Below are 12,057 nucleotides of genomic sequence, written 5' to 3'. Positions count from 1 at the left end.
TATTCAAATTTTATTAATTTTTTTCATGGAAAATTGGGGATATTAAGTTGGATATGAACTAATGGTCATATATTTTATATTACTTAAATAACATATAAATTATTAATATCTTGAATAATCTGCATTATAATTTTCTTTGAAGTTACATCAGTCTAAAAATTTCGAAACTGGAATAATTTCGCCCCAACATTAAATTGGGCTACAATAGGTCTGTAAATCGATACGGGCTATCCGGTGTCTCGGCTCATATCCGGCTCGAAAATATGATACATGTCTCATATCCGTTTTGAAAACGAACCAAATCTGGCAGAAAAATTAAACCCGTATAATATATGATCCCGGATACGAGCACACCTATACCCGGATATGATCCACGGTTCATATTCGATTCAAACTCATATACATATTATATTTTAACACCATCATATTTGCAAGTAAATGGTCATCATTTTATAAAATTGTAATATCTTATTTAAGTTTATATTTTCATAAAATATGATTTATTTAATGTGATCATTCTTATTATCTTCATATATATTTAATAAATGATATATACCAACATAAAACTATAAGTTTTAAGTTAAAATTATTATACTTTATAATATTATGTTTACTTAGACTAAATAATAATCATTTGAACAACTGAAATAATAATGATATTTGATGTTAGTGGATCATATCCGGCTCATATTTTATGGATCATAAACTACCCGGTTAAAAAATAGAAAATACGATACTGGATCATATCCGGTTCAGATCCGAATCTCAAATACGCAGGATCGGTTTATATCCGAATAAAACGATCCCGGATCCAAATCTGGACAAGCTAAAAATAATATGATTAAGCAGAGGGGTACCCGGGATCACCCGGATCATTTTACAGCCCTAGGCTACAAATAAGCAACCAGCACAATAGTTCAAATCTATTGTTTCTAGCGGAGACTCTGTAGATGCATGAAAGGAACAAGGGAAATATCTTGCTAGAGCTATATAAATTAGGATTGTACCCACGGCCGCGAGCTTAAATTTTTTAAAAAATTTGTTTCTTGAATAATTTAATGTTGTATATAAATTATTGTTAATAGTATCACGGATAAATTAGATTTTATAGATTTTATATAAATTACGTGTAGTTTTTTTTTTTTAACAATATCATGTATGATTTTATGAATTAAATTCCAAGGTGATTTTGATATCAAGAAGTATATGATACAGTTGCTAAGAAAAAAAGTTTAATTTGCAATTCCCGATTTGAGTGGCCGATACAACTTTCTATTTTTCATATAAAAGCAATATATGGAAGCAATAATATAATAAAAATTGTAATGAAATATTATGATGCTAAATAATATTAGTTTATTATTTTTTTTTCATTTTCGGAAACTCTTATTACAATCTTATATGAAGGTACGATTAGCATTTTTTTTCATTTACGTAATTGAAATGTAGCTTAGATTTCCAAAGATTTAACCTTTTTTATGATATGTTATTAGTATTCGACATCAAATATATTACAATATTGGTGCCATTTTCGGTATTGTTTAACGTCTCTATTAACAATATACCTAAAAAAATCACGTCACTAATATAAGAACTATATAATAAATTGGCCAAAAACTATATTACATATTTTTCAAGAATAAAACATAAATAATCTTAATCATAGAATAATACACGAAGAACAAAGATGTAAATTATCCTTTCTAAAACCTTTATATGTGGTGGCAAATACCCAATCATCACTGCAAGAAAATGAGACTGAGTGAGAGAGAATAATGTCTAAAACTAAATTAATTTTAATTTTCATACTTACAATAAAAAATGATGTCATTTGGTTAAAAAATTTAATATAAATAATCTTAAACTTAAAATATTACACCACAACAAAAATATTAAATATTTTGGGGGTGTTTACGGTTTCTTTTGGGCCTCTCCCAACTAAATTCTCTTCGATCTTTAAAGGCCGTGTCAAAATGTAAAATTAATAACCAAATTATAAATTAATTAAATTATTATGTTTCATTGTTTCAAAGATCAAGTCCATGAAATAGCCCAGCTAATAAAATCGTAAGTCACGTAAGTAAGTTACGGTTGATTATATTATTAGTGCTTGAATCCGATAAATTGTAAATACGAAGAATTATTCATAAATATAAACTAAATATTAAATTTTATTTATAAACAATTTCTCACAAATAAATAATAAACACTTTTTTTTGAAATTAAATCAAGCGTGTTGTTCATTAGTACCAAATTAGAGCAGGTGTTGTATAATGCGGCCAACATGCATAGTTGGAAACACTTTTTTCTTAGAGCTATTAACCAAAAAACCCAATCAACTTGTCATTTTTTTGCCAAAAAACCTTTAAACTTCTGTTTTCATTAACAACCCCAATAAATTTTATTAAAATATATAAAATAATACAAAATAAACCATGGTTAAATCTACCGATCTGACTTGGCAAATATCTTTCCTGATTTTGTATCTTTTTATACACGTGTATGCCACATCGTGCCTATTCATTAATAATAATAATAATTTATCCTTTAATAATTTATAATATTCTAATTTCATAAACCCATTGAATATCTTAGGGTTACATTATCTTTGTCAAAGTTACGTTCATACGAACAAATTGAGATAGTCATAGCCACTTATTATAGTCTCTCGGTGCCTTTCAGATGACTAGTACTTAATCACATATTTTATCATCCAGGGTAAGTATTTCTAGTTTTGTTTTGATCTTGTTCAATCGATTTGATTATTGTAATATGTTGATTTCAATTATATAATTGTCAAATCAAGGAAATGATTAGAACTTCTCGGTGACTTTGATGTTCGAGCAATCTGCAAGGCATGTATGTGATTTTGAAACAGTTATGCACACATACTGGAGATAGTATTTATAGAGAATCAGAGTAGACCTTTGTATTTAATCATGTCTTTTAGTGCGAACGTCTGGAAATTATGGAATTGCATCATAGTGAATTACCAGAGCAATGCTTGCTATAACAAGAAGGGGAAAGGTAGCACTGATGCTGATCAACCCATCTTAAAACTGTGTGCTGATATACTTTTTAGTTATTTATATATTTTTTGATTAGTTGTAATCAATTTGCCACATAAGATATAATATGATCATGGTTAGTCCACGTCAGCTACAAGTAACTCTAGTTAGTTTTTTTTCAAAGGTTTAGTAAAATTTATTGGGGTTATAAGTGAAAAAAAAGTTTAAAAGTTTTTTGACAAAAAAATGAGAAGTTAGCTGGGTTTTTTGGTCTCTTTCTTAAGCATGTGAAGTATGAACAAAAAAACAGTACTGAGACCATGCCAGTACTGGCTGTTATGTTCAAAATTTCAAGTTTAATTTTATGAAATACAATAGAGAATATTAAACTTCCATAATTATATTATGTGGCTCTTCTCTATTGTACCCAACCACATTTGATCACTGTTGCTGCTGGGTGTAGACAAAGTGCTCGTGAAAAAGTACTTTTAAGTCCGGCCAAACTCATGAAGTGCCTGTCAAAAACTAATGAGTTCCAATATATTAAGAGAGTCATAGATGATGAATGCATGCATCATATCTAATTAAACCAACATCTGGATTTATAAATCTGATGACAAATCTGATGAATCCTCTAAAGTTTAAACCCTGGAGAGTTTAAAAAGCAATGCCACTTAATGATTGATTTTCTGGCAGATTACTATCATGAAGTTCATAAGTATCCTGTTAGAAGCCAAGTTTACCGGGCTATCTAACAAAATCATATATGAATCCGTCCTATGCAGCCCCGAACCATTTCAAACAATTCTCCGAGATGTACAAAACAAAATTATCCCCGACATCACACATTGGCAAAGTGCTAACTTCTTTGCTTATTTCCCTTCAAGCGGGAATACTGCTGGTTTACTTGGTGAAATGTTTAGTCTTAGCTTGAACATTGTCGGATTCAATTAGATGTCTTCTCCAGCTGCAACTGAACTGGAAAACATACTTGTGGATTGAATTGGACAAATTCTTTGACTTCCTAAATCTTTCCTTTATCTGGTGGAGGCAGCGTTGTGTTGCAGGGAAGCACTTGTGAAGCCATCATATGTACACTTGCTGTTGCAAGATATCAAAAGTTAAGTCAATATGGATGGAAAAAATTGGCAGCTTAGTTGTGTATTGCTCTGACCAAATTCATTATGCACTAAAAAAGGCAGCAACAATTGTTGGTATAAATCCGAATAGAAAAAGGGCAGCAAAAAGGTACATCTATACATAAGCAAACATCATCTCTGAAAAGCATACCCAGCCTTCAGGCCATATTTGAATAGCATATCCCGACTCCAGGCTACTCGTGTGAGTGCAAAATTTTGTAATTAAAAAAAAATGCAAACTAATAATGTTCACATTCAAGAAAAATGAAAATAAGGAGAAGATGCGAAACAGTTTTGATTTAAGGAGCAGGTATAGTACGTACCTTTCCAGAAGTAATAACATATAATAATATGATTAAAAAAACAGTTCCTAATTACATTGGCAAGAATCACTGTTTATTTAGAGACTCGTGGATTCTAATTGATACTTTTTCCTCTTAGATACCTGCACCAGAACTTTTAGTGTTTGTTCGTCGTCGTCTAACTATAATCAAGTCAAGTCTTGCTGTCCTTCTCTTCTAGGAAAATTTTGGCGAAAAAATCTGTTTTCATATTGATTATTAATATATAAATTTCACTGAAACACATTTAGACATCAGCAATAATTTTACAGATGATATAGAAAGCCTCAAGAATGCAAGACTTGAATTTATCTGCATCGATGTAGCCTTTCTCTGAAGCAATTGCAACCCTCGGCTTCCCTATATAACTAACAATCGCAAAACCAATGCTCTGCAAACCAATCAATCTTTTAGGTTTTAGTGTATTTATCATTTCTTAATATATACACAGATTCTTCTGAAAATTTCTTATCTTTTAGGATGGAAAGTTCCTGGAAAGATTAGATTCTTACAGAAATTATTATCACTATTACTCATTAGAGAAGAGTGTTAGCAAGTTACCACAGGAACACCAGCCACTGTGAAGTAGAAGCCTTTAACAGGATGATTTTGTATAGCCATTTGTTCCACTGCTCCAATTAGATTTGAAAGTGTTATACTTGAATCCTTCAGTGTGCTATGAAGAAGCTTAGCTGCAACCTGATCAGGAACGTGCACACACAAACACACACAGAATTTTAACACTGAACACATTTATATCTTGTGATTTCTCATAGCATGTAATTTTTTGTTTTTTTGCAATATAATAGTATGTACCTCAGGGCCTCTAAATTTTCCGACACACTTTATTAAGCTGGAGGTCATATAAACAGCTGATGATTTCTTTTTTCTGTCCATCATTTTGTGTACTTCCCTTATGAATTCGTGAGGATCTGAAGAGTCTCCGACATGAATTAAAATTTGGAATAGGTACAGCCTCAAGGCATGTATCATTTCCAGAAGAAGAAGATATGTTAATGATGCAGCCTTCTTGAACTACTTCGACCATGTGTAATCCAACATACTTGGACACCAGCCATGATCCTGTTAAGTTGGTTCTCACCACGTTGTTCCATCCTTCTACACTTAAATACAATGAAGATTTCGTTCCACCTGAGTTATGCAAATATAATCAATACATTCAGTAACAATCATAAATAAGAACTACAAAACGATATTATAAGTGTTTAACATTCCTTATTTGTAGAAATAAGTCACTTATTAGTTATTTTTTTCTAAAAGTATATATCTCTTGGTAGTTTTATGTGCAAACATTGTGTACACGCGAAACAGAAGGAGTTTATAAAATACAATCTGAAGAGATAAATGTACAAATTCGCACTTTGTTTAGAAATTCTGATCAGATATGATACATACTACTGACATAATTAACTTTATCATAACGATTACTACTGTCAAGTAGTATTACCTCTTATTCTAGCATTATTGACCAAAGCATCAATGCGGCCAAAACATTTCCATGCTTTTGCGACAGCCAACTTAATGACCTAACCATCCCCTCCACATTGAGTTCAACAATCGCAGCCCTTAAGTGTTGATACGATCATACCACCAGGTTTAGGAGCACTGATCAGCTCACCAGCTTCGATACAGTTGTCAATACATTTGCAAAAGCCTGAAAAGTACAATTCCACATTACAGAACAATCAAATCAGATCTCACAACATAAAAAATAACCCTTTCGTAAATCAGGGATTTATACTAATCACCCTTTACGCTTAGCAGGTACTTGTGTATACCTACTATCATTATTTTTGCATTTCTTCCTTTATAATAATCCGAGTGTGAGACACCATGGATACAGAGCATACTTATTTGACAATGGCAACATTGTCTGGACCGTACTTTCATCCTAATATAGTTTATAAAATCATTATCAACATTGCTCGCTACAAAGTATAAAATCAAAATAGAAACTCAATCAAAGCACAAAGAATGAAAGAGTCCATAAATACAGATAACGGAAAAAATATACAAAAAACAGTCAGCAATTACCTAAAGAATCTAGATCACATCCGTTTCAATATTCCGAAAGAGATCTTCGTGCAAATTTTGTCCTAAACTGGATTCCTTAATTTTCTTGCAAACTCCTTAACACTGAAATAAATAGGTTGATTATAAGGGTGCCAATATTTTGCTTGATCCTTCTCAGATATTACCTGCAGAGATGTGACTGTCGAAGCTGACATTGCAGTATAAGTACTATGGCAAAAACAGTTCCTAATTACATTTGCAACAATCACTGTTTATCTAGAGACTCGTGGATTCTAATTGATACTTTTTCCTCTAAGATACCTGCACCAGAACTTTTAGTATTTGTTCGTCGTCGTCTAACTATAATCAAGTCAAGTCTTTCTGTCCTTCTCTTCTAGGAAATATTTTGGCGAAAAAATCTGTTTTCATATTGATTATTAATATATAAATTCCACTGAACCACCTATAGACATCAGCAATAATTTTACAAATGATATAGAAAGCCTCAAGAATGCAAGACTTGAATTTATCTGCATCGATGTAGCCTTTCTCTGAAGCAATTGCAACCCTCGGCTTCCCTATATAACTAACAATCGCAAAACCAGTGCTCTACAAACCCATCAATATTTTAGGTTTTAGTGTATTTATCATTTCTTAATATATATACAGATTCTTCTAAAAATTTCTTATCTTTTAGGATGGAAAGTTCCTGGCAAGCTTAGATTCTTACAGAAAGTATTATCACTATTACTCATTAGAGAAGAGTGTTAGCAAGTTACCACAGGAACACCAGCCACTGTGAAGTAGAAGCCTTTAACAGGATGATTTTGTATAGCCATTTGTTCCACTGCTCCAATTAGATTCGGAAGTGCTATACTTGAATCCTTCAGTGTGCTATGAATAAGCTTAGCTGCAACCTGATAAGGAACGTGCACACACAAACACACACAGAATTTTAACACTGAACACATATATATCTTGCGATTTCACATAGCATGTAATTTTTTGTTTTTTTGCAATATAATAGTATGTACCTCAGGGCCTCTAAATTTTCCGACACACTTTATTAAGCTGGAGGTCATATAAACAGCTGATGATTTCTTTTTTCTGTCCATCGTTTTGTGTACTTCCCTTATGAATTCGAGAGGATCTGAAGAGTCTCCGACATGACTTAATTTTGGAATAGGTACAACCTCAAGGCATGTATCATTTCCAGCAGAAGAAGATATGTTAATGATGCAGCCTTCTTGAACTACTTCGACCATGTGTAATCCAACATACTTGGACACCAGCCATGATCCTGTTAAGTTGGTTCTCACCACGTTGTTACATTCTTCTACACTTAAATAAAATGAAGATTTCGTTCCACCTGAGTTATGCAAATTTAATCAATACATTCAGTAACAATCATAAATAAGAACTACAAAACGATATTATAAGTGTTTAACATTCCTTATTTGTAGAAATAAGTCACTTATTAGTTATTTTTTTCTAAAAGTATATATCTCTTGGTAGTTTTATGTGCAAACATTGTGGACACGCGAAACAGAAGGAGTTTATAAAATACAATCTGAAGAGATAAATGTACAAATTCACACTTTGTTTAGAAATTCTGATCAGATATGATACATACTACTGACATAATTAACTTTATCATAACCATTACTACTGTCAAGTAGTATTACCTCTTATTCTAGCATTATTGACCAAAGCATCAATGCGGCCAAAACATTTCCATGCTTTTGCGACAACCAACTTAATGACCTCACCATCCCCTCCGCATTGAGTTCAACAATCGCAGCCCCTTAAGCGTTGATACGATCATACTACCAGGTTTAGGAGCGCTAATCAGCTCACCAGCTTCGATACAGTTGTCAATACATTTGCAAAAGCCTGAAAAGTACAATTCCACATTACAGAACAATCAAATCAGATCTCACAACATAAATAATAACCCTTTCGTAAATCAGGGACTTTATACTAATCACCCTTTACGCTTAGGAGGTACTTGTGTATAGGTACTATCATTATTTTTGCATTTCTTCCTTTATAATAATCTGAGTGTGAGACGCCATGGATACAGAGCATACTTATTTGACAATGGCAACATTGTCTGGACCGTACATTCATCCTAATATAGTTTATAAAATCATTATCAACATTGCTCGCTAGAAAATATAAAATCAAAATAGAAACTCAATCAAAGCACAAAGAATGAAAGAGTCCATAAATACAGATAACGGGAAAAATATACAAAAAACAGTCAGCAATTACCTAAAGAATCTGGATCACATCTGTTTCAATATTCCGAAAGAGATCTTCGTGCAAATTCTGTCCTTAATTACCTAAATTGGATTCCTTAATTTTCTTGCAAACTCCTTCACACTGAAATAAATAGGTTGATTATCAGGGTGCCAATATTGTGCTTGATCCTTCTCAGATATTACCTGCAGAGATGTGACTGTCGAAGTTGACATTGCAGTATAAGTACTATGGCAAAAGAATAATAACTGCAACACAACCAATTTTAAGCATGAAAGCGAATTTCTCAATTGTAATAACTAACACACTTTTTGCAGGAAGTGAGCAATGCCTTTCCTTGCTGGACATCAGAAACCACACTTCTCGAAGAACTGTATAACATTATCACGAGGCACGTGGCATACAGTCGGTCCCTCAGACATCAAGATAATGTCGAGAAGTTGACATTGCAGTATAAGTACTATGGCAAAATAATAATTACTGCGACACAACCAATTTTAAGCATGAAAGCGAATTTCTCAATTGTAATAACTAACACACTTCTTGCAGGAAGTCAGCAATGCCTTTCCTTGCTGGACATCAGAAACCACACTTCTCGAAGAACTGTATAACATTATCACGAGGCCCGTGGTATACAGTCGGTCCCTCAGACATCAAGATAATGTCGTCAAACAAATCAAATGTCTCCGGTGCTGGCTGAAGAAGTAAATTCAGAGTGGTTGATTCTGTTATGTGTGTCAACTGCTGGAGACATTTAACAATCTGAAAGGTGTTTGAACTATCTAAGCCAATATAGATTTCATCCATGAAGAGAACCTTTGATGGGCCAATTATCATCTCCCCTGGTAAATGTAATAAATATATGTAAATTTGTCATCAGAAAATGTTTAGTTGCCAGTTGTACTACATCTGTGAATGCTGATAAACTGTTATAGCTAGCACAATAAATGAGTGAGAAATGAGTGATTTGGCCGGAATTCAGGTGCAATAATCTACTGGGCATCCCGCTAAATGAAACGCACATGGAATAAGAAAAAGCTAAATTAAGAGCTTTTATTAGGACAACAATAGTACTGCAGATTTCACCTTATGCTTAATGTGAAAGGACAGCCACCATTTCACCCCCCAGCAAAATCTTCATATCAACTACTAAACTACTTAACCATATTGTGGGTCGGAAATTTTATCTATTTTAATATTTTTAATCTTAAAAATTGGAAAAATACATGTGTGCTTAAGTGTTTAACTACCATATTATGGATATGAAACACTTCATTTATTTACAGAGATTGATTATATAGCAAGAAAGAGATGTTATCAAATTACTGCAGCTTATCACTATTTGCACTTGTTCTCAGATATTCATTTTATCGAGTCGTGCTTGTCATGCACAAGAACCAGGTTTAAATCTTGCTAAAATGTACTACAAACACTTAGCAAACACATGTTTATATATAATTAACTACATGTCTTATATTGTTTAAATTCTATCCGGCTTTGTGAGCATAGATTGTGGTCTGCCGGAAGGTTCTGACTACTCGGACAGTGCTACTGGAATACACTACAAATCTGATGCAAACTTGATTGACAGTGATGAGAGTAAGAGTTTACTACCTTCTGTCTCTCCAGAAAAGTACTTTCATCATGTCAGAAGCTTTTCTCAAGTAAAGAAAAATTGTTACACCATTCAAGCTTCTTTCGGTAGAGGTAGCAAGTACTGTATCTGATAAGGGCAAGTTTCAAGTATGGTAACTATGATTCTTTAAATCAGTTGCCCACATTTGATCTATATCTGGGACCAGATCCCTGGAGTACAATTGCAATATAGAATTCGATAGAGATGTAGCTGTGATAGAAGAGATCATACACGTTCTTTCGGAGTTGAGTCTGTCTGAAGAGTCCTTTTTAATCCATTGATGGCAGTTTCCTGTTTTGGTTAATTACAGAGTAAGATACTTAACATTACAGTGCTCGATATTACAATGACACATGAACAACGAAGGAAATATGTGTGCTTGGGATTTTACCTTCATGTAGGTGTCAATATCTGGGTCGCGCCAGGTATAATACCAACTTGTTTCTCTCTTCTGACAACTTCTGCCATAGTTTCTAGAATAGTTGCAAGAGTCAGCATCCGGATAAATTTGTACATAGATTATGATAGTATACAACGTTCATAAGAAAGGTACCTGCTCTGCTTCCACTGCCCAGACATCTTGCTGCAAAATCAAGAGTTTCCCTGACTGTCATTTCAGAAATGTGCTGATCATATTGGCTAACATAAGCTGTTGTCTTGTGAGGAATTCATCTGATACATCATTGACAATGTCCAGTAGCCCCATACCTACCATTGCTTCACGTATGAGGGATCAGATCAATCATCTGGAAAAAATAAACAATGCAAAGGGGTGTAGCAATCAATACTTAAAACCATAATACAGAATAATTTGAGGCTGATGCACCATCCCATTCATCTTGCTATATGTTGGCTAGCATAATATCATAATGACTACATAGCAATTTTGACTCAAGATTAAGAATGAATAAACATATCACAACCATAAACTTTTAGTAACTTAATCAAGAAACTAAATCAAAATAAAATGCAGGGTTAAAGAGTATGGAAACAAATTCAGAAATTAGAGAAAGAAAATATCACAAGCCTGCAAATATTACCTAAACATCTTTCCGACATTCTATCAAACATATTATGAGTAATATGCAAACTTTCTTCCCAAACACTTAAAGATCTTCAAATCATAACACGCCATTTCTCAGCATATTAAAGCAAAATGTAGTACACATCAGTGTTTTGGAAACAAAAACACGTGCCGGATGGCAGTACACGTGGGTCTTGAAAAAGAAAAATTGAATTTTAATGGCATGAAACGTAATTAGAAAGCTGAAGAAGGGCAATGGTAGTAATCATCCAACTAAAATGGGAGGAGTATCTATCTATTTATAGATGTATCTGCAGGCTGCAGCTGAGCAAATCGATTGCTAAAGGTTCAGGACAATCTGACACAGAGAGAAACTAAAAAAGGAAAATGTATTTTTTTTTCTGAAATGTATTTTCAATATGGGTCTTCACTTGAAAAAGGCCCTGTATCAGTAAGATCCATCCCCAAGGAGTCCACCATTTTATGCAACATAAATCAAAAGTTAGTATAGTAGATGCCATTATGCCAATATACCTGAATATTACTTTTTACTTTTTCTTTTTTCTGTAGAAGAAATTTATAAAGATCACCAGAAGAGAGAACTCATCACATG

At 33.1% G+C, this 12,057-nt stretch overlaps 2 protein-coding genes across 8 annotated transcripts; both read right to left on the bottom strand.

Moving 5' to 3' along the window:
• Window positions 1–3,520: 3,520 nt before the first annotated feature.
• On the bottom strand, window positions 3,521–6,520 carry LOC135147831 (wax ester synthase/diacylglycerol acyltransferase 6-like). 2 transcript variants are annotated; one of them, XM_064081555.1, is made up of 5 exons: window positions 6,288–6,520; window positions 5,957–6,163; window positions 5,305–5,640; window positions 5,050–5,187; window positions 3,521–4,879 (listed from the first exon to the last, which is right to left on the bottom strand). In XM_064081555.1, exons 3-5 carry the CDS (start codon window positions 5,479–5,481, stop codon window positions 4,736–4,738), a joined length of 459 nt encoding a protein of 152 aa, XP_063937625.1. In that variant the 5' UTR covers window positions 5,482–5,640; window positions 5,957–6,163; window positions 6,288–6,520; the 3' UTR covers window positions 3,521–4,735. The 2 variants fall into 2 exon arrangements, with proteins under 2 accessions (XP_063937625.1, XP_063937624.1); XM_064081554.1 differs by lacking the exon at window positions 6,288–6,520 and having other exon boundaries at window positions 5,957–6,256.
• A 199-nt stretch (window positions 6,521–6,719) lies between these two features.
• LOC108196561 (wax ester synthase/diacylglycerol acyltransferase 6-like) lies at window positions 6,720–12,049 on the bottom strand. Of its 6 annotated transcripts, XM_064081553.1 has the most exons (11): window positions 11,461–12,049; window positions 10,974–11,166; window positions 10,812–10,893; window positions 10,652–10,711; window positions 10,399–10,507; window positions 9,093–9,626; window positions 8,797–8,983; window positions 8,208–8,415; window positions 7,557–7,891; window positions 7,302–7,439; window positions 6,720–7,131 (listed from the first exon to the last, which is right to left on the bottom strand). In XM_064081553.1, the coding sequence occupies exons 9-11, from the start codon at window positions 7,785–7,787 to the stop codon at window positions 6,889–6,891; spliced, it is 612 nt and encodes a 203-aa protein (XP_063937623.1). In that variant the 5' UTR covers window positions 7,788–7,891; window positions 8,208–8,415; window positions 8,797–8,983; window positions 9,093–9,626; window positions 10,399–10,507; window positions 10,652–10,711; window positions 10,812–10,893; window positions 10,974–11,166; window positions 11,461–12,049; the 3' UTR covers window positions 6,720–6,888. The 6 variants fall into 6 exon arrangements, with proteins under 6 accessions (XP_063937623.1, XP_063937618.1, XP_063937619.1 ...); XM_064081548.1 differs by having other exon boundaries at window positions 10,399–10,711; XM_064081549.1 differs by having other exon boundaries at window positions 8,797–8,969; window positions 10,399–10,711.
• Between the last annotated feature and the right edge of the window lie 8 nt (window positions 12,050–12,057).

This window comes from Daucus carota, chromosome 7 (assembly GCF_001625215.2).
Source record: "Daucus carota subsp. sativus chromosome 7, DH1 v3.0, whole genome shotgun sequence".
NCBI classification, from domain to species: Eukaryota; Viridiplantae; Streptophyta; class Magnoliopsida; order Apiales; family Apiaceae; genus Daucus; species Daucus carota.
The sequence above is the reverse complement of the archived record's forward strand: the minus strand, read 5'-3'. Positions and strand labels throughout refer to the sequence as shown.